Source organism: Lampris incognitus, chromosome 14 (genome assembly GCF_029633865.1).
Source record: "Lampris incognitus isolate fLamInc1 chromosome 14, fLamInc1.hap2, whole genome shotgun sequence".
Taxonomy (NCBI): Eukaryota; Metazoa; Chordata; class Actinopteri; order Lampriformes; family Lampridae; genus Lampris; species Lampris incognitus.
Window position 1 is genome coordinate 18,886,323 of NC_079224.1, and position 20,821 is coordinate 18,907,143.

The 20,821-nt window shown below is 43.1% G+C and overlaps 2 protein-coding genes across 2 annotated transcripts in view; one reads left to right on the plus strand and one right to left on the minus strand.

The window, feature by feature from the left end:
* LOC130124354 (vasoactive intestinal polypeptide receptor-like) overlaps positions 1-13,565 on the plus strand; it is a 28,099-nt gene extending 14,534 nt beyond the window's left edge. Inside the window, exons 4-13 of the mRNA XM_056293810.1 lie at positions 3,037-3,143; positions 3,381-3,478; positions 5,351-5,480; positions 7,622-7,775; positions 9,757-9,817; positions 10,285-10,351; positions 10,439-10,530; positions 10,788-10,917; positions 12,747-12,788; positions 12,987-13,565. Of these exons, the coding sequence (XP_056149785.1) occupies positions 3,037-3,143; positions 3,381-3,478; positions 5,351-5,480; positions 7,622-7,775; positions 9,757-9,817; positions 10,285-10,351; positions 10,439-10,530; positions 10,788-10,917; positions 12,747-12,788; positions 12,987-13,178 (1,073 nt within the window). The 3' untranslated portion in view covers positions 13,179-13,565. The remainder of the gene's footprint in view (positions 1-3,036; positions 3,144-3,380; positions 3,479-5,350; positions 5,481-7,621; positions 7,776-9,756; positions 9,818-10,284; positions 10,352-10,438; positions 10,531-10,787; positions 10,918-12,746; positions 12,789-12,986) is intronic.
* A 1,305-nt stretch (positions 13,566-14,870) lies between these two features.
* On the minus strand, positions 14,871-20,495 carry LOC130124561 (kelch-like protein 40a). Its single transcript, XM_056293966.1, has 6 exons — positions 19,313-20,495; positions 18,233-18,393; positions 17,835-17,942; positions 17,300-17,485; positions 16,346-16,495; positions 14,871-15,325 (listed from the first exon to the last, which is right to left on the minus strand). The coding sequence occupies exons 1-6, from the start codon at positions 20,426-20,428 to the stop codon at positions 15,214-15,216; spliced, it is 1,833 nt and encodes a 610-aa protein (XP_056149941.1). The 5' UTR covers positions 20,429-20,495; the 3' UTR covers positions 14,871-15,213.
* Between the last annotated feature and the right edge of the window lie 326 nt (positions 20,496-20,821).

Below are 20,821 nucleotides of genomic sequence, written 5' to 3' on the forward strand. Positions count from 1 at the left end.
GTGATTTATCCGATAATTCCTCAGTTGTAGGCAGGCCATCGATAGGCCAAGGGGGCCTCCGAGCCATAATTTATTATGAGCGTGTCAAGGGTTTATAGTGGAAAGCAGGGTTTTCTGGGAAGCTCTGATGTGACCCATATGGGAGACAGGTTGACTTAGGGAAGGAGAGCACCCAGGGGGAGACAGAGAGAAGGGGGGGTACAGAAAAAGAGTTAGTGGGCAATGTGAGGATGGCGGCAGAAGCAGTATACGGTGTATATCACCAGCCTGTCAAGGGGCCGGAGGATCAACAGGCCCACGCTGCGCACCATGGAGGACCGAGTCAGAAGGGACTGGGAAGATAGAGAGAGCCATTATTATTGAACTATGTTTCGCTGATATGAACTGAGCGAGGTATGGAATGGGTCAACATTAGAGCGTGAACCGTTGTCCATAAAACCTGCCCCCGGCTTTCAGCGATTTCAATTGTGACTTGTTATCAACAGTCTCCAATCAACATTTTTTTCGGCTATCCAGATACAGTGTATTTGTGAACATTGCGCACCGTGCCTTGTAAACTGAACTCCGCTTTATGTATTTGACCTGCTTGGTCTCGGTCTCTATCGGTGGGATTTGATGGCGAAAACACCCATGTAGTCTTTCCCCAGACCTTTAACCCTGTTTCCATCATCTGTCGCATTTGTGATGAACTCAAACCGTTGACACACTTGGCATGGAAAGCAATTCATTTCAGAAGCCACATACAGCAAAAAAACAAGTTTTACAAAGTTTGGCGCCACACAGATTCTCCCATAAAACGTAGATAAGTCATGAACTGAGTTGGAATGAAGTTCGGCATTCTCATAACACTTTTGAACTTTTGACCTCATAGAGGCCCGCGGACACCCAACTCTTTTTAATGACAGGGTAAAGTCATGATTCACCCCCCCCACACACACACACACACACACACACACACACACATTGACAGAGTACAGATCAGGTCGGCAGAATTTTCCTCTGAACCCTAAAGAGGTAGATGACAGCCACTTGTAGCCTCTAACAACCAATAAGGTTGGATAAGGAAAAATTAGAGGATTACAGAACATTTAAAACAAGGATTAAAGGAGGGGAAAAAAGCGGTTTGAATCAAATTGATGCTGGGATGATTCACGGGAACCCCCACCCCTCCATCATCATCATCATCGTCATGGTGCAATGAAAAGGCCCCCTGTCACGTTTTGGGGGATGATGAAAGCATTCTTCTGGCAATCCCTCAAACACAGCAACTGCGGCGGGGGCAGGAGCTGAAAGGACAGGGGCTTATCCCAGTCTTTGTGTGCTGTCATGTTGTTTGAGATAGCTAAGCCTCAGTCCGCTCCGCATGTGTAACGCAGGTATTTCTTATTTGACTCTGTTTTGCAAATCACCCCCAAATATCACCTTTAAGGTATCCGTTATTTCCCAGGTTACCTCGATTCGACGGTGGTCATGGAACAGTATGGTTGAGAAATGTGTGGTATGTTTTCATAATTCAGTCCTCTGGCCTCAAATCTCTTTCTGCAGCATTTGGCTTTACAAATGTGCCACTGCTGAAATAAGGAATGGAGAGATTTAAAGACTTGAGGGATTAACTTGGCATAAATACAAACAGTTGTATTTTCTGAAGAACAGAAAGACTAAGCATAGGCACTGGGCAACGTGAGACTGAGCAAATGCAGCGGTGTGTCTGTTGTGCTGCACATCACAGGATTACCTGCGTCTTATGAATGCTGTAAGAAGGGGTTTCAATGTTATTACTAAGTAATGCCTCATCCGTACATTCATGTGATTTGTCGATATTTTGGAAATACTGACATTTTGTGACATCGCTCCCTGCTAGCATAGCGCTGCCCCAGTGTGTGATACTTGCTTGCTGTCAAGGGACAAGCCACAGGATGTGGCTGAGTTTAAACACGGTCAGCTTCTTACTGCACAATGAGATATAGACTCACATTTGAGATGCGACGTTTGCATTTCTTCAGCAGGTTTATATTGTATAATCTATGCATCTCTGACTTATAAAACCATTTTGACATTTATGGGTATATGTGTGTTGATCCAGACAATTTGTGCATGACTGTGTATACTGGTGTACCATTAGTTGCACATTGATGTCTGACTTGTATCACTGGATACACTAAAATCAATATTCCACCTTGCATTGACTATTCTGTTCTGTTCTGTTCTGTTCTGTTCTGTTCTGTTCTATTCTATTCTATTCTATTCTATTCTGTTTGATTCCTTTCTATTCTGTTCTGCTCTAGTCTATTCTATTATATTCTGTTCTGCTCTAGTCTGTTCTATTATATTCTGTTCTATTTTGTTCTATTCTGTTTGATTCCATCCGATTCTGTTCTGTTCTGTTCTATTCCATTCCATTCCATTCTAGTCTGTTCTATTCTATTCTATTCTATTTTGTTCCATTCCATTCCATTCTATTCTATTCTATTCTGTTTTGTTCTGTTCTGTTCTATTCTATTCTGTTCCCCTATACTACTTTCTATTCATGTATGCCCAAGTGAGAGCACATTCCTATTTCATGTGCAGTGTGATGCGCTTGGCCTCTCTGCTTATCCTCCCAAAGGTAGGGAATAGAAATATCTTACTGCTCAGCTCTGGTCTCCTGGTCTGTCTGCCCGACCAGAAAGTAATTAAGAGACAGATGGAAGCAGATACACATGGGAACAGTCTCAGCATCTCTGAGCCAATGGGACCAACTGATCCCCCTCCCAGTCATGCCTTCCAATTCCTTTTAGTGGGGAGTATTCCAGTGAGACACATGCGTCTCAGCATGAGATAATTAAATGTGAGCAAATGTAGCGAGTTCTTTGACTCACCCCCCCCCCAAAACAAAAAAACAAAAAAACAAAAAAGAACAAAAAGGGGCTATTTCTTTACACTACTGGAATATATAGACTTTCTTGTCTTCCCAAAAAAGTTGCAATCAAACAAAGTGAGTCTGCCTCCGGTAGGTTGACTGATGTGAAATAGGCCTCGTATCTCTCTGCTCATAAGGTAACCTGTCAAAGACCTGCAGTGGGGATGGCTGGTCCAAGAACAATCCTGTTTCCTACATGCTGGACTGTGGGTACAATCCCAATAGCACCACAGATGATGAGGCGGTAGGTATGGCAACACGTTTTTACACCTCCTCTCAGAATGTCCCTGTTGACCATGATCAGGTTTTAATTTGCATGAGTGTCTATAGGTGGGCCTGAGCATCACATTTCTAAAACAATATTCCCACAGACAACTATGGCATAGATAACTTTGGATATCATGTTTTGCCTTGAATTCAGCTTAAACTGGAGTCAGTATGTTTTTAATGCAGTGTGTGTGATCTTCAATGTGTCTTTCAGGGACAGATCTATGTTGCAATCAAAGTGGGTTACACCATCGGCCACAGTGTCTCCCTCATTTCCCTGACCATTGCTATCATCATACTGTGTCTCTTTAGGTAAGACATTTCATCAGAGCGCTACTTAGATTCCCTGTACAAAGAATATCAAACACCTTTCCCCCCGGTTTATAGTATCAAAACTCATTTAGTCAGACCACTGTGCACCATACTTCCTGGATTTTATGGCCATTTTATGTCCCCGTTAAAACGGTTGCCCAACTCTCGCGTTTTGCAGGGAAACGGGTCCAAATTTGACATTATCTCCTATTGCAACATTTCTCAAACAAAGCATTCATGGTAGCACAAGCAGCCATTAAGTCCAGCACGCAAATGGCCTGCTGTTGTTCACAGCATGTTCTCTGTTGAACTGCAGGTCTGGGGTAAAGGACAGAGAGAGTGTGTGCATGCATTAGCAGGATGAGGGCATGACACAGCTCTGATCATTACACTAAGGTTAAGTGGGCCTCCTACTGAAGTGGCTTTTAAAGGACACACTATTTAACCGGGTGTACGTGTGTGTGTGTGTGTGTGTGTGTGTGTGTGTGTGTGTGTGTGTGTGTGCGTTTTTATTTGGGTGCATACTGTACACGGCGGCCTCTGAATGTGTTTGTGCCTCTATGGGTTTGTGTGTGGAGCTGGGTATACAACAAGCGACATGTTTACTCCAAGGGGTCATAAAATGCCAAGAGTGAAATATTTCTAGACTTATGGGGAGGGTTGGACCCTTTAGTGGACTCACAGGATGTGAAAAACCCAGATTGTTTATGTTCACTCACAAACACAACACTCAGGCAGATGGTGGAGGCTGTATGTCATGTATGTCACGCCCACCCTGCAGCGTTGACTTGTGTAATGGGCTAGTGCAATTTACCCCAACCGGAGCATCACCGGGACGACATCTGTAGGATAAAATCCCGAAGACAGCATTCTACAGTAGTTACTACCTTTTTCGACAATACACTTGTTTACTGCCTGCCTGCCTGTCTGTCTGTCTGTCTGTCTGTCTGCCGGTCTGTCTGTCTGTCTGTCTCTCTGTCTGTCTGCCTGTCTGCCTGTCTCTCTGTGTCTGCCTGTCTGTCTGTCTGTCTGTGTCTCTGTCTGTCTGTCTGCCTGTCTCTTTCTGTCTGCCTGTCAGCCTCTCTGTCTGTCTGTCTGCCAGCCTGTCTGCCTCTCTATCTCTCTGTCTGTCTGCCTGTCTGTCTGTCTGTCTCTGTCTGTCTGTCTACCTGTCTGTCTTTCATTCTGTCTGTCTGCCTGTCTGCCGGTCTCACTGTCTGCCTGTCTGTCAGTCTGTCTGTCTCTCTGTCTGTCTGCCTGTCTGCCAGTCTCACTGTCTGCCTGTCTGTCAGTCTGTCTGCCTGCCTGTCTATCTGTCTGCCTGCCTGTCTGTCTGTGTGTCTCTGTCTGTCTGTCTACCTGTCTCTTTCTGTCTGCCTCTCAGCCTCTCTGTCTGTCTGTCTGTCTGTCTGTCTGCCTGTCTGCCTCTCTATCTCTCTGTCTGTCTGTCTGTCTGTCTGTCTCTCTCTCTCTGTCTGTCTGCCTGTCTCTCTGTCTCTCTCTGTCTGTTTGTCTGCCTCTCTGTCTCATCTGTCTGTCTGTCTGTCTGTCTGTCTGTCTGTCTGTCTGTCTGTCTGTCTGCCTGCCTGCCTGTCTGGCTGTCTGTCTGTCTGCCTGTGTGTCTCTCTGTCTGTCTGCCTGTCTGTCTGTCTGTCTCTCTGTCTGTCTCTCTGCATTTTTATTTTCTTTGCACCTCTTTTCACCCAGTAAGCGGCTTGGATAGTGAGTGGATGGACCTATGTATCCCAGACGAGCAAGGACCAACCAACATACTTTGGTTGACAGTATTGTTATTCCTTCTTAGAGAAAGGAAGAAAAGAGACTAAAATGCACTTGTGTCTAACATATATGTTTATTCGTGTTCCCCTACAGAAAGTTGCAGTGTACAAGGAACCACATCCACATGAATTTGTTCTTGTCTTTTATACTGAAAGCCATCGCTGTGTTTATGAAGGATGTAGTCCTCTATGAAGTTGGGGAGATTGACAACTGCCACTCCTCTGTGAGTACAACATAAATTAGAGCTCTCATTTGCATCAGTGGTTATTTCATGTTGCCATCTAGTTCCTCGATGGGTTCTTTCCATCTCATTCAATCTTCCTTGTGTCATCGACCGTGTTGACTCGTCTGTTTGATGTACAAGCAACATTTGACTGTGTCCACGTTGTTACACAACCTTTTTTTAGTCCTCAGCGGAGGCAAATCGCACCTATTCCTTTACTCAACTGGGCTGTGTTGAGTTGAAAGCTTTGTCTCTAAGTTTGCTTAACACATGAGCGTTGGAGCCCTCCTGGGTGTAGCTGTATTTGTCAAGTCCTTAAACTCTTGAGACTCTGTTCCTTGTGAGCCTGGTGAACAGGATGTTTTTGTGAGTTTGTGGTCGCTGAACATGCGACCTGAACAAATAAGCTTACCTTGGCAAAATTTTGATATCTGTTTTGTTTTTTTTTCCCCACGTAGTTTTGTCACCTCTGCACAACAGCAGACATGCAAAAAATAATAAGCTTGGATTTTTTGCTAGATAAAATTTCAACATGGTTAATAAGGCTATATCACATTGTTGGCTAACTCACCAAAAATCTACATTCAGTTGCGTTCCCTCGCGCCATGCAGCTCTTGAATCTATGCATTTTCTACATCTACCTTGATTGCAGAAGTTTAGGGCCCCTCTTTACAATGTGTCCTGGTGAATGAAAACAGATCATACTGGTCCCAACATAACTGTTAACCTACTTCATAAACTCCTCTGAAACTCATATCAGAAATTGAGATGTTAAGATTTCAATCTTACATTAGTACTGTGGCAGTGTGCCTGGCTTCATGTGATGCCATTCATTTAGTCTTTCCATCCATCCATCCCCATTTGTCCATCCATCCAACCATCCCTGTGTAATTCAGTGGCTAGTGCATGGGTTTAATACTATCAGGGTTGGGGGGTTTAAATTCCTGCTTGGGGAAAACATTTTTTTAATGTAGATAATATTAGATTTATATTAGATGATATAGATTTGCTCTCATGTAAGGATCTGTGAATAAAACTACAAAAGAGGACCCATCTTCACTCAATTTAAATAAGTGTCCATCTTCACTTCTTGTATATCTCCCGGTGAATTGTTTGAACTTTGTAGGAAGTCAGCCTCTCTGATAGAAACTCAGTCTCTTTCCCTCACATCCCCTTTTTAACAATTACAGTTGATCAGAATCGGTTAATGGGTTTGCAGATCTATACGCATCGTCCATCCACTTGTGGAGTGATAAGCTCCAACAGTTGTTATACAGCGAGTTGAACCGAGTTTCATAGTTTCATAAACAGGCAATCAGTGTTTTTTTTTAATTTCATCGCTCTCTAATCACTTTCTATATCTGTAACCCATCTCCCAAAGAGAACCTTGCTTGTCGTACCCATATTACCACCCCCAGTCCTTCCCCCTTTCACAATTCTTGTCCACACATAATGCACCAGTACTTTTATTTATTTATTTCTCTCTCTCTCTCTCTCTCTCTCTCTCTCTCTCTCTCTCTCTCTCTCTCTCTCTCTCTCTCTCTCTCTCGTTGGGCTGTCGGTGTGTTTGAATCAGCGTGATCAAGGCTTTGTTTGTGCAGCTCAGGTGTTAAATGAGTTTTTCATTGTCAAAATCTGAATCAAACTTTAATAGATTAGCGTCACAATAGGTTGTTTACGTACTCAGCACTTGCCTCTGATTACAGTAAGTAACCATGTAAGCTGTTAGCTAATCCATGTCGCATTCCTTAACAGTATCATCAGGACAGTAATTGCAACAGTAACTAGCGTTGTCCTATTTCAAAACACTTGTGAGCTGCTTTGTAGCGGCTGCTTTCAAAGAGTAACAGCCGAATTTTCTTTGATTCGGTTGGAAATGGGGTCCCAAAATTTACAAATTGTATCAAAGAAATAAGAAACATTACACAATAGTGCTAATTACAGGGATTTTTTGTTTGTTTGTGTGTTTAGTGTTTTAGTTTCTTTTCACATGCACTGGATTGTATTTTCCCAGTATTATTTTACAGCTGAACACAGATTTTATCTGCATCATTTCAAATACATTATATTTCATAATAGTGTGTTTTTTTCCATTCACTTGCACTGCAAATCTCCTGTCTCGTCTCTTGGTTGATATGCAGGTGGGGTGCAAGGCAGTGGTGGTCTTCTTCCAGTATGGGGTCATGGCCAGTTACTTTTGGCTTCTGGTGGAGGGCATTTACCTCCACGCTTTGCTTGCTGTCTCCTTCTTCTCTGAGAAGAAGTACTTCTGGTGGTGCATCCTGATTGGTTGGGGTAAGTTCCCAATGTTATAGTGCTGTCTGACTTTCAAGGAGACAAAATCAGTCTGAAGTTGTCAAGGGCAGCCGCACATCATTCAATTCCAGGGACAGCGAGGACAAGGAACACAGACAAGAGATAATTGAAATACCTTTTCCCACGGCTACAAAGTCTTTGACCACGTATACCAGTCAATTTTTAAGTAATGACTATTTCTAGATTTGTTTTGATGATGTGCAAGTTGGAACAGGTAAGTACTGCGTCTGCGATCAGCATTAGAAATACACTATCTGATAGCAGCAGGCAGTAGTGTCCAGACCCTGTCTTAGTGTAAATGCAGAGAACTTAGAGGAATGTCAACGTTGCCTCGCACTTTTTCAAATGTGCTACACCAGAGCCAGAAATCAAAGGACTAAAACTTGAACCTGTGGTGTTTTTAATGACTGCAAGTTTTCTAATTTACATCTAGGATGCTTTCAACCGCATAAAACAAAAATACCAGGAAGTATTTGTTAGTTGCTTAAGGCTTAAGGCTGATACAGCATCTACTGGGTGTGCAGTATGGGAGAGAGTCTCACACCTACACAGACGTCTGATTTTGATAAAACACGTCATATCATATTCATTGTTATAAACGCTTATTTTGAAATGGCCTTTTAGGGCGTTAAACCCCCAGTGTTATGGGCATCCGAGTGGTGTGGTGGTCTATTCCATTGCCTACCAACATGGGGATCGCCGGTTCAAATCCCTGTGTTACCTCCGGCTTGGTTGGGCGTCCCTACAGACACAATTGGCTGTGTCTGCAGGTGGGAACCCAGATGTGGGTATGTGTCCTGGTCGCTGCATTAACGCCTCCTCTGGTCGGTCGGGGTGGCTGTTCATGGGGGAGGGGGAACTGGGGAGAATAGTGTGATCCTCCCACGTGCTACGTCCCCCAGGTGAAACTCCTCACTGTCAGGTGAAAAGAAGTGGCTGGCGACTCCACATGTATCAGAGGAGGCATGTGGTTGTCTGCAGCCCTTCCCAGATCAGCAGAAGGGGTGGAGCAGCAACCAGAACGGCTCGGAAGAGTGGGGTAATTGACTGGATACAATTGGAGAGAAAATGGAGGAAAAATTCAGAAAAAAAAAAACACATCATATCATATCATACCCATCATTATAAACATTTATTGTGAAATGGCCTTTTCGGGCATTAAAACTCCGGTGTTAGTTGTCATTGAAAAGGGGATTCAGTATGCGTGTCGTGACCATTGTTATTTTATCCATGGAAACAAGCAAAGTTATCTGAAGAGTTGAAATGGTTGTGTTTGGCTCCAGGAAAACACCAATAAGACATGATGAGTTCAAGCTCAACTTCAAGTTCAAGTTGTTTTATTTGTCGATGCACAACCACGCAGCATGGCAGGCATAGCTGGCAATGAAATGCTTAGGCATCAGCTCAACAGTTAAAAAAAGCTAACGAATAGGACATGACAGATTAAGTTAAGACTAAAAATAAAAAAATCTAAAAATTAACAAAAAAATATATAAAATTACAAAATTAAAGTATTTACAGTTCAGTGTTACAACTTAAAAACTAAGCTAAAATAGCTAAAAATAGACAAAAAAGTAAGCTAAAATTCACAGCGTATGCAGGCCGGAGAAGAATAAAGTTGAATTTAAACTAGAGTCACACATTAAAATTGATGAAATTAATGTTTGACATGGAAATCTAACAGTATATACAGAGGTATGTAGGTATTGTGGATAGTTAGGATGGATCTATACCAGGCCAGAAATGCATTGCTGCTTTAGACCATTTCTGTATAAGATAATCGATCAAAATGGATATACCAGCAGAGGCATGCTAAATGTTTGCCGTCGTCTTTAATCTTGCTGAGTGAATAGGCTTCTTCCTATGAGCAGGTTGGGGGATATTAATTGTCTGTCACTAAGAGCCATGTCATTGGCTGGAATAACTCAAATCAGGTTTTGCTTTTGTCTCCTGATCGCAGGGGCTCCCTCCATCTTTATTATGGCATGGGTGATCACAAAGGTTTACGTCGATTCTCCGGGGTAAGTAAAAACAACTCTTAATTTGTTAAATCTTCCCAGGTAAACCGAAAGAGAATTTGACTTGAAATAATGAATGGGGATGGTGAGGTTTTCAGTGCCTCCTCCAAATTTGAGACCTTCCCCATTGATAATGACAGCACCAAATTGGTACTGTGAACAAGAGATGCAATCAGACTCAAAAACAAAAAAATAGTGCTGAAATGTTAAGCATTGACGTGATGATCCACAGCTGGTCTCTGTGAAGGTCTGCAGTGGACCACTTTGTGAAGATGCAAGAGGCAAGGGTATTCTGGAGAAAATAAACCCTCAGACAAGTTTTCTGTCATGTATTATGAACATGTGAACCATTAATCCCCCCAAAGACCTATTTGCACATAGTTTTTGTCTTTTGTTTTGTTGAGAAGGTCTATGCCCTCGCCTTCCTTTATCATCACAGCTCCCTCTGTTTTTCCTGTCTGCTACAAAAGGTGCTGGGACACGATTGAAGACAACCCATGGTGGATCATCAAGACAGCTGTTTTAACCACCATCCTGGTGAGCCACAGGGAGCGTCATCTTGTTATTTACATTTTTGGCACAACCGCGTGTTTACATTTACCAGTCTGTTATTCTCCCTCCCAGGTTAACTTCTTACTCTTCATTCGTATAATCCGGATCCTGCAACAGAAGATGAACTGCCCGGACATAGGGAGGAAGGAGTCCAATCAATACTCGTAAGTTTTAAACCTAAATATGTCCATGTTTCCAGTGTAAATCCTTACTATAGCATGTCTCAAGGTAACACGTACATTTCTTTTTGGGTAACAATTAAATCCTTTTACTTGTTTTCATGTAGTTGGTGTCTTTACACATTACAGAGGATTGCTTCCACTCATGTTCTGTGTACTATGTGGATTTGTTAAAGAAAAGGTGAATATGAGCCACCTTTTTACTTTGTTTTTCCATGTTTGTTTTTTGTTTGTACACACAGGAGACTGGCAAAGTCAATGCTACTGTTGATACCCCTCTTTGGGATAAACTATATCATTTTTGCCTTTATCCCAGATCACATCAACCTACAAGTGAGATTGGTCTTTGATCTGATTCTAGGGTCATTTCAGGTAATGTGCCCTCCAGTAAGCTGCGTATGCATGGTCATATGCAGCCCCTGAGCATACGGTTTCACTGTGGGGATCTCTGAATGTCAGACACAAACATTATAATAATAACAGTAATAGTAATAATAATAATAATAATCATTGCATTTATATAGTGCTTTTCTAGAGGCCCAAAGCACTTCACATTGAAGAGGGTAACTCACCTCAACCACCACCAATGAGTAGCTCCCACCTGGGTGATGCACGGCAGCCATTTTGCGCCAGAACGCTCACCATGCATCAGCTTGAGGTGGAGAAGGAGGAATCATTGAGCCAATTACATGGGGGGATGATTAGGTGGCCAAATGGAGAGAGCCAGGTTGGGAATTTTGCCAGGACACCGGGGAACCCCCTACTCTTTGTGATAAGTGCCATGGGATTTTTAATGACCACAGTGAGTCAGGACCTCAGTTTAATGTCTCATCCAAAGACGGCATCTCCTACAGCAGTGTCCCCGTCACTGTGCTGGGACATTGGGAGTTAATATTTATATTAGGACCAGAAAGAAGACTGCCCCCTACTGGCCCACCAATACCACTTCTGGCAGCAACTTATTTTCCCAGGAGGTCTCCCATCCAAGTACTAGCCAAGCCCATACCTACTTAGCTTCCGTCATTTAGCAGAGCCAGGGTGCATGCTGGTATTGCTGTCGGCATACAGTACAGTATACCATACCTGAATCCCCGATGAATAATAATGATAATAATGATAATAATAATATTAATACATTTTATTTGTGGGCCCCTTTCAGAGCACTCAAGGACACCTTACAGAACACAATAAAAACAAGCAGCACTGTATCAGACAGTGTCAAATCAAAACAAAGCAGGGTAGACAATAAAAAGTTAATACAACAGATAAGTATAAAATCATCATCTGCACAGAATTCAGTGAAGAGTGGATCCGACTGAATATGCCAGTTTGAAAAGGTGCATTTTGAGATGGAATTTGAAGGTTGAAAGAGAGTCACTGTTGTGAATTTCTTGTGGGAGAGCGTTCCATAGGTGGTGGGCAGAACGACTGAAGGCTCTAGTCCCCAAGCGGGCCAATTGTGTAGTGAGTTGGAGAGCAGAACAGGATGTGAGAGTGCGGGAGAGCGTGTGGATATGAAGGAGTTCTGGAAGATATGAAGGAGCTAAGTTATTAAGGGCCTTAAAGGTGATGAGCAGGATCTTGAATTCAATACAGTATTTAACAGGGAGCCAATGGAGTTGCTGAAGAACAGGAGTGATATGATCTGTGGAAGGAGTTCTGGTAATGATACAGGCAGCTGAATTCTGGACCAATTGAAGCTTATGAAGACACTTGAGGGGAAGACCAAAGAGGATAGAATTACAGTAGTTAATACGGGATGTATTGCCAAGAATCAACGGTCTTGTATCTAATTTTGCATTAAGACATGTTCGATGTGGCTTTAGCTCATCGAGTGTTGTGATGCTACATCATCGAGTGTTGTGATGATACATTTGCTAAAATGTGATGCAACTCATTTATAAGCATGAAATTAAATATTAATGCAGAGAGACAAATTGAAGCGCAGAACACTAGATATAGAAAAGCTTTTTTTTTCATTTATAACTGTTTCAGCTCAGATTTCCTCACTCTGATTCCATGGGAAAAGCTCCCAGAGCTATCCAATTGATGAATTTCATGTCTCAGTCCAAAAACAGTTTTCAGATAGACAAAAATATTCTAAACGTTTCTCCAGATGTGATGTTGTGCCAGTAATTTTTTTCCCAGACATGCTCAATTGGGACCACACTAATCTCTCTCTATCGCTCTCTCTCCCTCAGGGTTTTGTCGTGGCAGTCTTGTACTGTTTTCTGAACGGGGAGGTAAGACTCTATTGATTGGTTCAAATACAACACCATACAATTTTGTAAACTTTTATGTCCCTGTCTCTTTGTTTCCTATCTACACACTTGAAACTAGTATGCTCATACGCTTCTCTCCCACTTCCCCCACTTCTTCCTGTTTGTCTTTCTTCTGCCTCTCGCTCTCTTCTTAATGCCGCTCCTCTATCTGTCTTGCAGGTGCAAGCGGAGATTAAACGTAAGTGGCGCAGGTGGATGTTACAGAGGTTCCTGGGCGCCGACACTAAGTACCACCAGCCCTCCACAGGTAGCAACGGCAACAACTTCAGCACCCAAATCACCATGTTGACCAAATGTAGTCCCACTACACGCCGGGCATCTGCTTGTCAAGAACGCTTCACCGCCATCTGAAATCCCCCTGAAATGCTCGACTCATGCAGGCTAGATTCATCATCTCTCTCTCTGGAAAGCCTAATGTATGTTTCTGTTCTATTCTCACTGCTTCCATTTGCATTGAATCGTAACTCTTTGTTTCAATAACTAGTCAGCAAACACTTTCTGGCTTAGCCAGATGATGCAAACGAATCTACAGGATAAAATTCGCTCGGTCCTTAAAGTTTTAAACCACCACAGAAAGCTGTTGGAAAGGAAACGCGACTCTTGGTCAACATTTTCCATCTCATGCAAGGGAGTAGATGGATAGAGCCTCCAGGAAGTGGCATCCTATTAAATACAATATGTTTATTACAAGGTTGTTGTTAAATGAGAAAGTTCAAAGCACTTAACCCGATGGCCGACAATATGTCGCTAATATCCAAGGGACCAATGATCCAGATGGTCACAAGTCCCATCAAAGGGCCACAGTAACAGACATCTGCACTAATAAGTCAATGAGGTAGACTCTGCAATCGAACCAGTACACTCAATGTAATTTGCTCAATTATTGCCATGGTGAATTTCGTGTGGGAGCATACATTCAGCTGAATTACTACCAGATAACATTCCAAAGGAGGGACAAAAGCTCCCACTTTTGAAATATATTTATCAAATTCCCGAGGCTTTTAGTTGTGTCTGAGTGCATAGTCCAGTCAGCAGTCACTCATTTTAAGTGTCTCCTCGGCTAACGGGCCAGATGTATTCAATTACTGATCCACAACTTACTATTTCTGCTCAAAATTCCAGTGGCTTATGATGAGGTATTAGTGATCAGCTTCCATTTGATTGCACAGATTTCTCTTCTCTTCTCTTCTCTTCTCTTCTCTTCTCTTCTCTTCTCTTCTCTTCTCTTCTCTTCTCTTCTCTTCTCTTCTCTTCTCTTCTCTTCTCTTCTCTTCTCTTCTCTTCTCTTCTCTTCTCTTCTCTCCTCTCCTCTCCTCTCCTCTCTCCTCTTCTCCAAGGCACAAATTCCCAAACTGTGTACATATGTAACTGTACTATATCCTGTGATATAATCCATCAAGCTAAGTCCAAAAATGCACTATGGTTGTTACTGTGGGTCTACGTGTGTTCAGAGTTGACATATTTGAGCCATCTCCTCCTCCTCCTCAGAAGAAGCTATATTTTGAGCTTTGCTAACAGCAACAATGTAAAGTTCCACGTTGGAGAAATGTTTACTTTATTGCTGTCTTGTACAGGTCATGAGTGGGACAAAGTGAAAGTACCTCAGACTAAATGTCACATAGTTGTTGTATTCGGAGTGAAACTGTATATATGGCTGAAAAACAGGGTTATTGTTTTGTATGCATTGTTTTTCATGACGACTTTAAGGTCTCAGGTGTCAACTGGAAATGAATGTTTACAGTGTGATGTGTTTTTCCTTCTTCGTGGTAGTTGCGTAACGCTTGGTGTCGTCTTTTGATATACATGTCTTTTATTTTTTTTGCCCTGTAAACGTTATGTAAATAATGTGTATCCTACTGTACAGTATATGGAATCAGTGGGAAGAGCATAATTGGACAGAACACTGAATTAATAAAACCATGTTATTGCAGACTGATCTACTGTTTGGTTTTCTACTTATTCAGTGCACAGATGAGATAGTGAGTCTGCCTCCCCATGTCGGACCACTGAGACTTCAACACAATGCAATAGGTCATTGCTTTTATTTCCACAACATTTACAGCAAACAAGTAATAAAGAAAACATATGAAATAATGTAACAAAAAAAAGATGTACAAATAGTACTCAATACTTTTTTCTCATGTTATCTTCATCAACAACTTACTCCATTGCTTCCCTGCATCAGGAGTGACCAAAGGATTTGTCTCCCCCTGCTGTGAAATTTTCAACATAATGATAGATTCTGAATTGAGAGTATCTCTGTCTATGGAGACAAATTAAAACGTACCCTTCATGTAGCTTGTTTGGGCCTGTGAAACTCCTACTCTGCAGTCAGCATTTAATCAGTGCCACGCTACTAGCTAAGTGGCGTTAGCGGCGCGTGTGGCTACAGCTTGGTGAAACGCAGCGTATTGAGATGCACAGGAAGAATCGTTGCTCCCTCCGCATACTGAATCTCTCTCAAAATCCCATTCCAGCACTTATCTGACTCATCGTATCTAGGAGAAGAAAAGGTAGAGTTATTAGGAGGAACACGGCGACAAACACCATCCTCAGAGGGCACAAAGGCCAAACATTTTTGCCCTCTGGCAGCCTTTTCTGGCATTCCCTCAATGGATGATATATGGAAGGTGGATTTTGATTGGCTCAGTGGGTCTTGCCGATTGGGTTCTACACCCATTTGAACCATCCATCCATCCATTGTCTTTACCGCTTATCCTGCTCTCAGTCTCAGGGTCATGGGGATGCTGGAGCCTATCCCAGCAGTCATTGGGCGGTAGGCGAGGAGACACCCTGGACAGGCCACCAGGACGTCACAAGGCTCGCTCTCTCACACACACACACACACACACACACACACACACACACACACACACACACACACACACACACACACACACACACACACACACACACACACACTCGTATGGACAATTTAATACTGCCAATTCACCTGACCTACATGTCTTTGGACTGTGGGAGGAAACCGCAGCACCCGGAGGAAACCCACGCAGTCATGGGGAGAACATGCAAAGTCCACACAAAGGACGACCCAGGATGAATCCCCAAGGTTGGACTACCCCGGGGCTCAAACCCAGGACCTTCTTGCTGGGAGGCGTCCACACTAACCACTGCGCCACCGTGCTGCCCCCATTTGAACCAATATAATTTAAACTCGGATCCTCGGCAAGATAGTGGCTCAGGAAATCACTGACTACATCAGGTTAGTCTTTGCTTTGCTTTCTCAGGATTTGAGAACCAATGATGTTTGCAGTTCTCTACTTTCCACAGTGAAAATAAAAATAACTTGAAATTTACAAATGAGAACTTCTGTTTCAGGGAGGTGCTTTTGTGTGGAACAGAATATCAGTAAAACTCCCAGGATTCTCAAAGCCCTCGCCAAAATAAGCATGAAATGAAAGTAAAATATGAAACACAAACAGAGAGCATGTAAGCAAACACAAACATGCAAAGACACAACAAACACGTCATTCATGATTTCCGACTGTGTGTCTCACCTCCAGATGTCGTTCATCTCTGTTGGGGCGAGCTCCTCGCTGGTCTCGCTGGGCATCATGGTGAAGCCTCCCACTGCGTATAGATATCCTCCCAGCGAGATCAGACTAAGGGAGCTGCGCTCCTGTGGGAACTCCGTAAACTCAGACCACCTGGAACATGACAATGCACACATGTGCATGTGCACACACAAAGAATCAAGAAGAGGGCCTTAAACAAGTAACCAGCTTAAACCTGAATGTATGACACATGGCATCACGACATGAGCGTGCACAAGTGAACGCTTGCTTCACTCGCTGTTATTGAATGAATGAGGCATGCATTGTAAAGCTCTGTGAGTGGTCAGTAGAATAGAAAAGCGCTATATAAATAATAAATGCAGTCCATTTATTTATTTTATTTTATTTTTTCAGAGCTGATTGCCCATCTTTTTTTCCCCCCATTTTCTCCCCAGTTGTACTTGGCCAATTACCCCCTCTCTTCCAAGCCATCCCTGCTCCACCCCCTCTGCTAATCCGGGGAGGGCTGCAGACTACCACATGCCTCCTCTGATACATGTGGAGTCGCGAGCCGCTTCTTTTCACCCAACAGTGAGGAGTTTCACCAGGGGGACGTAGCGCATGGGAGGATCACACTATTCCTCCCCGTCCCCCGAACAGGCACCCCGACTGACCAGAGGAGGAGCTAGTGCAACAACCAGGATACATACCCACATCTGGCTTTCCACCCGCAGACACGGCCAATTGTGTCTGTAGGGACGCCCGATTAAGCCGGAGGTTCGAACCAACGATCCCCAACACGGGGATTTGAACCGACGATCCCCGTGTTGGTAGGCAACGGACTAGAACGCCACACCACCTGGACGCCCTCATGATCGGTTATCTTAAGATTAAAGACAATTCTGCACTTTGCAGCCGTGCGATAAACTTAAAACAGATTGTGCTAAAGAGTCTCACTTGTTTGTAGCAATGTCATAGACCTCCACAGTGCCTGTGAGGCCTGTGTCTGTGACCCCAGTCACCACATAGATCTGGTCTTTGTGGACGGTGATACCAAACAGGGAGCGGGCCGTCTTCAGGGGAGCCATGTCCTTCCACTCAAATTTGTTGGGGTCGTAGGCACACACCCTCCTCATGCACTTTCTGGAACCATGAAGCAAGATGGAAGATGGAGGATGATACATGATATTTGTGTCTTTCTCATGATCAATGCACATTCACTGAGCTTGTGTTTAGAAACGCATTAACCCCAATGGGAAATAGATTCTGTAACACCTCTCTCTAATATTTGGCAGCACAAGATGGAAGTAAATCTTGTTACTTGAGCTCTTTCTCGACCAGATGATAGACTGTTTATGTTTCACGGATCATCAATTCAGAACTACAGCGAATCATTTATTTTTCAAAAACATTGGACACATATTTTGAAAATCAACTCTTGAGTTATTCATCTGTGAGATCTTATGCTATAAGTAAACTAAGAGCTACATACTTGCTTTCTGACTTTCCTCCAATGACGTAAACAATGCCGTTGTGTGACACGGCCCCATGGCCATACACTGCATAAGGTAGCGGGTCTGACTCACCCCACTTGAATGACCTGTGAAAGATCATAACAACATGAGTAATGGCTTTATTCATAAATCTTTGACTCTGTGACTTAGCAGATATATGTGTATTATGATTTAATAGTATCAGTTTATTCTAGTTTTCTGGGAACGATTAAAAGAAAAAAACTTGGGATGGAATATTCAAGAGTTAATGAGTACCAATTTCTCAAAAACAAGACAAAAATTTAGTGTGAAAACTCTTGGTTAGTTACCAATAAAATAGGTTTCCAGAGATTCAGAAATTGTTGTTTAATAGCAAAAATTTGCCATCTGTACATACTGTCTGTCATAGATCATGACAGAGTCTAAAACATGCTCTCCATCCTTCAGCTCCTTGCCACCAACAACGAAGATGGAGTTCTCCACTTCGGCCAGCCCGAACAGACAACGAGGGTTTGGTAATGAAGGCATCCCCAGCCACTCTGAACTTACTGGGTCAAACTGGCATCGAAGAAAAGAAGGATACACAAGTGAGTGATGAGATGATGAAACAAACATGCTGTAAACACAATACAAGGTAAACATAGTATTTAGCACATCTTGTGACACAGCCTCTTTGACTAGTTGTGTTATGATAGGGTCATGATAAGTCTAATTGATAATGGGTTATGTATGATGAGGTGGGCTTGTAGTACTCCAGCATGGAGTTGACCTCAAGTCCACACATTGAAGGTCTTGGACTTCTTCACAGGCTGAAATTACTTGTGCTTGACTCGGTTGAGCACAAGACTTTAATTTGCTTTTTCTGATTTTTGAAATGAATGTCATTCTTTCCATGAGGAGATAAATAAAGTGCAATCTAATCTAATTTGTCTTTATTATTATCAATTCATGTTTCTGAAACATTGGAAAATTTGAATCTTGAACATTTCTTCCTGAACAGAGGGGATGAAAAGCCTAAATAAATATTACAGTGTAGTTAAACTTGGACTAACTATGATGGAAGTCTACTACAAATCAAGTCCATTTTATTCATATAGCCCAATATCACAAATTACAAATGACGACAGTTACTGTCATAGTGTTTAACTGGATTTACACTGTGTTGGTGTCAGTCTTTACATAAGTTTCGGTCCTATTGATCTTGAGTTGGACTTGCCACCTTTTTGTCTTGGACTTTACTCAGACTCAATAAACTTGGACTTGCCACCCCAAAGACTTGGTATGGACTAGTTTGGTCTTGATTACAAAGGTATGATAAGGTTAATAGATTATGGGGTTATGATAAAATTCATAGATTATGGGGTTATAATAAAACATTTATAGATTATGGAGTTATGATTAGGGTCATAGATTTTTGGGTTATGATAAAATTAATAGGTTATGGGTCCAAATATTATGGTGGGGCCAGTTTTAGTACCTGCAGGAAGTAAGAACTGAAGGGCTCATCTTTGTTCTCTTCATTATAGAGCAAACCTCCAGCAACAAACACCTGGTTCTGCTTGGTGACCAAACTGCAGTGGTTCTTAGGAATTTCTGTTGAGTCTGAGGCCACAAAGCATTCATTTCGTACTGGGTCATAGGCCACAGTTCCCGTGTCACTTATCAACAGTATCAGGTCCGTCTCAAACATTCCAAACCGAAGGTTATTGTTGAGGATACCTGGAAGAAGCCCTTCCTCATCATCATCATCATCCTCACTTCCTTCTCCACCCTCTGCCCCTTTGAGTTTGCTGGGCTTCGGCAGCTGACCTCTGTAGGCGTTTTTTACAAGCTCCAGCTCCGTCTTGATCTCTTGGTTGTTCTTAATGTACAGGTGTTTCTCCACTTTCTCGGAGAAATAATCCAAGGGTATCAGCCGGAAACGAACACAGCACAACAGGTCCAGCAGGTTCTTGAGCCGATCTTCCTTGTCGTGCCCAACCCAATCCATCACGGACTCAAATACCACCTCTTCCCGCTCCACGTTGAGGGCATCTGAGGTGATGATGGAGGCCAACTCACCTGGGCCAAGCTGGAGGAAGTCCTGGTCCCTGACAATAACCTGGTAGCGTTCACAAATGAACTCCCGTGCAGCCAGCGCAAGCCTTGGGCAGTCCAACAGCAACCCCAGCCTGAAGATAGCCAAGCAGTTTCCCAGCACCAGCTTTTCTTGGAGGTATGACACACATACTGAGAAGATGGAGGGGATCTGGTACATGTTGGCAACCATGAAAATATCCTGGACATTCTGCTCTGTCAAGTTAATGTCTGAGGTGTACAAGTAACGCAGGATCATCCCCATAACACTTGGCTGGACATCTTTGAGGACAATCTCACGTTTCTTGCTTTCCTCCAAGTCAGACAGAAACATTGCTTTGAAAAAGGGGCTGCTTGCAGCTAGCACTAACCGGTGGCAGGGAAACTCCTTGTCTTGGATTTTGAGGACGCAGTCCACAAACTTCTCATTCTCCAAGAGGTCACAGAGTCCATCCTGAAGCAGGGTCTGTTGGTACATCCGTGGCTGCTCCACTGGGTCTATGGTCAAGGCAGCCATTTTATTCTGTCTCCTTAACCTGGTTGGGGTCTCTGGGAGGGAGAGGCTTAGAGGAAGGACGCCCAAATGCTCCCACGACAGGGCAGAACTGCCTGTATTCACAGTGCTTCATATGTTACTGTGGATGGTCTCCGTGGCAGGCTGGGTACTGCAGCTGTCTCTGACCGTCAGTCGGTCTGTAAGTCAAAGGTTATTTATAGATAGCGTCCTCACAAAGCTGAGGAATCCATTTTCGTGGATCCACTCACGCAAAAAACAGTCCCCAGCAAACAGCTGAGTGACTAATGAAGGGGGTGTTGTCATGTTCAATCCAGGAAATCCACCATACCCTCTTACTGGCCAATCTGACAAGGCCCCGTTACTGTGATGAAATGTCTACTTTTTCCTCTGTTA

Coding starts and splice junctions, on each gene's coding strand:
- LOC130124561 (XM_056293966.1), bottom strand. CDS start 20,428: ATGGCTGCCTTGACCATAGACCCAGTGGAGCAGCCACGGATGTACCAA. Junction 17,486..17,834: donor GGAGGAAAGTCAGAAAGCAA/GTATGTAGCTCT, acceptor TCATGGTTCCAG/AAAGTGCATGAGGAGGGTGT. Junction 15,326..16,345: donor GAGATGAACGACATCTGGAG/GTGAGACACACA, acceptor TTCTTCTCCTAG/ATACGATGAGTCAGATAAGT.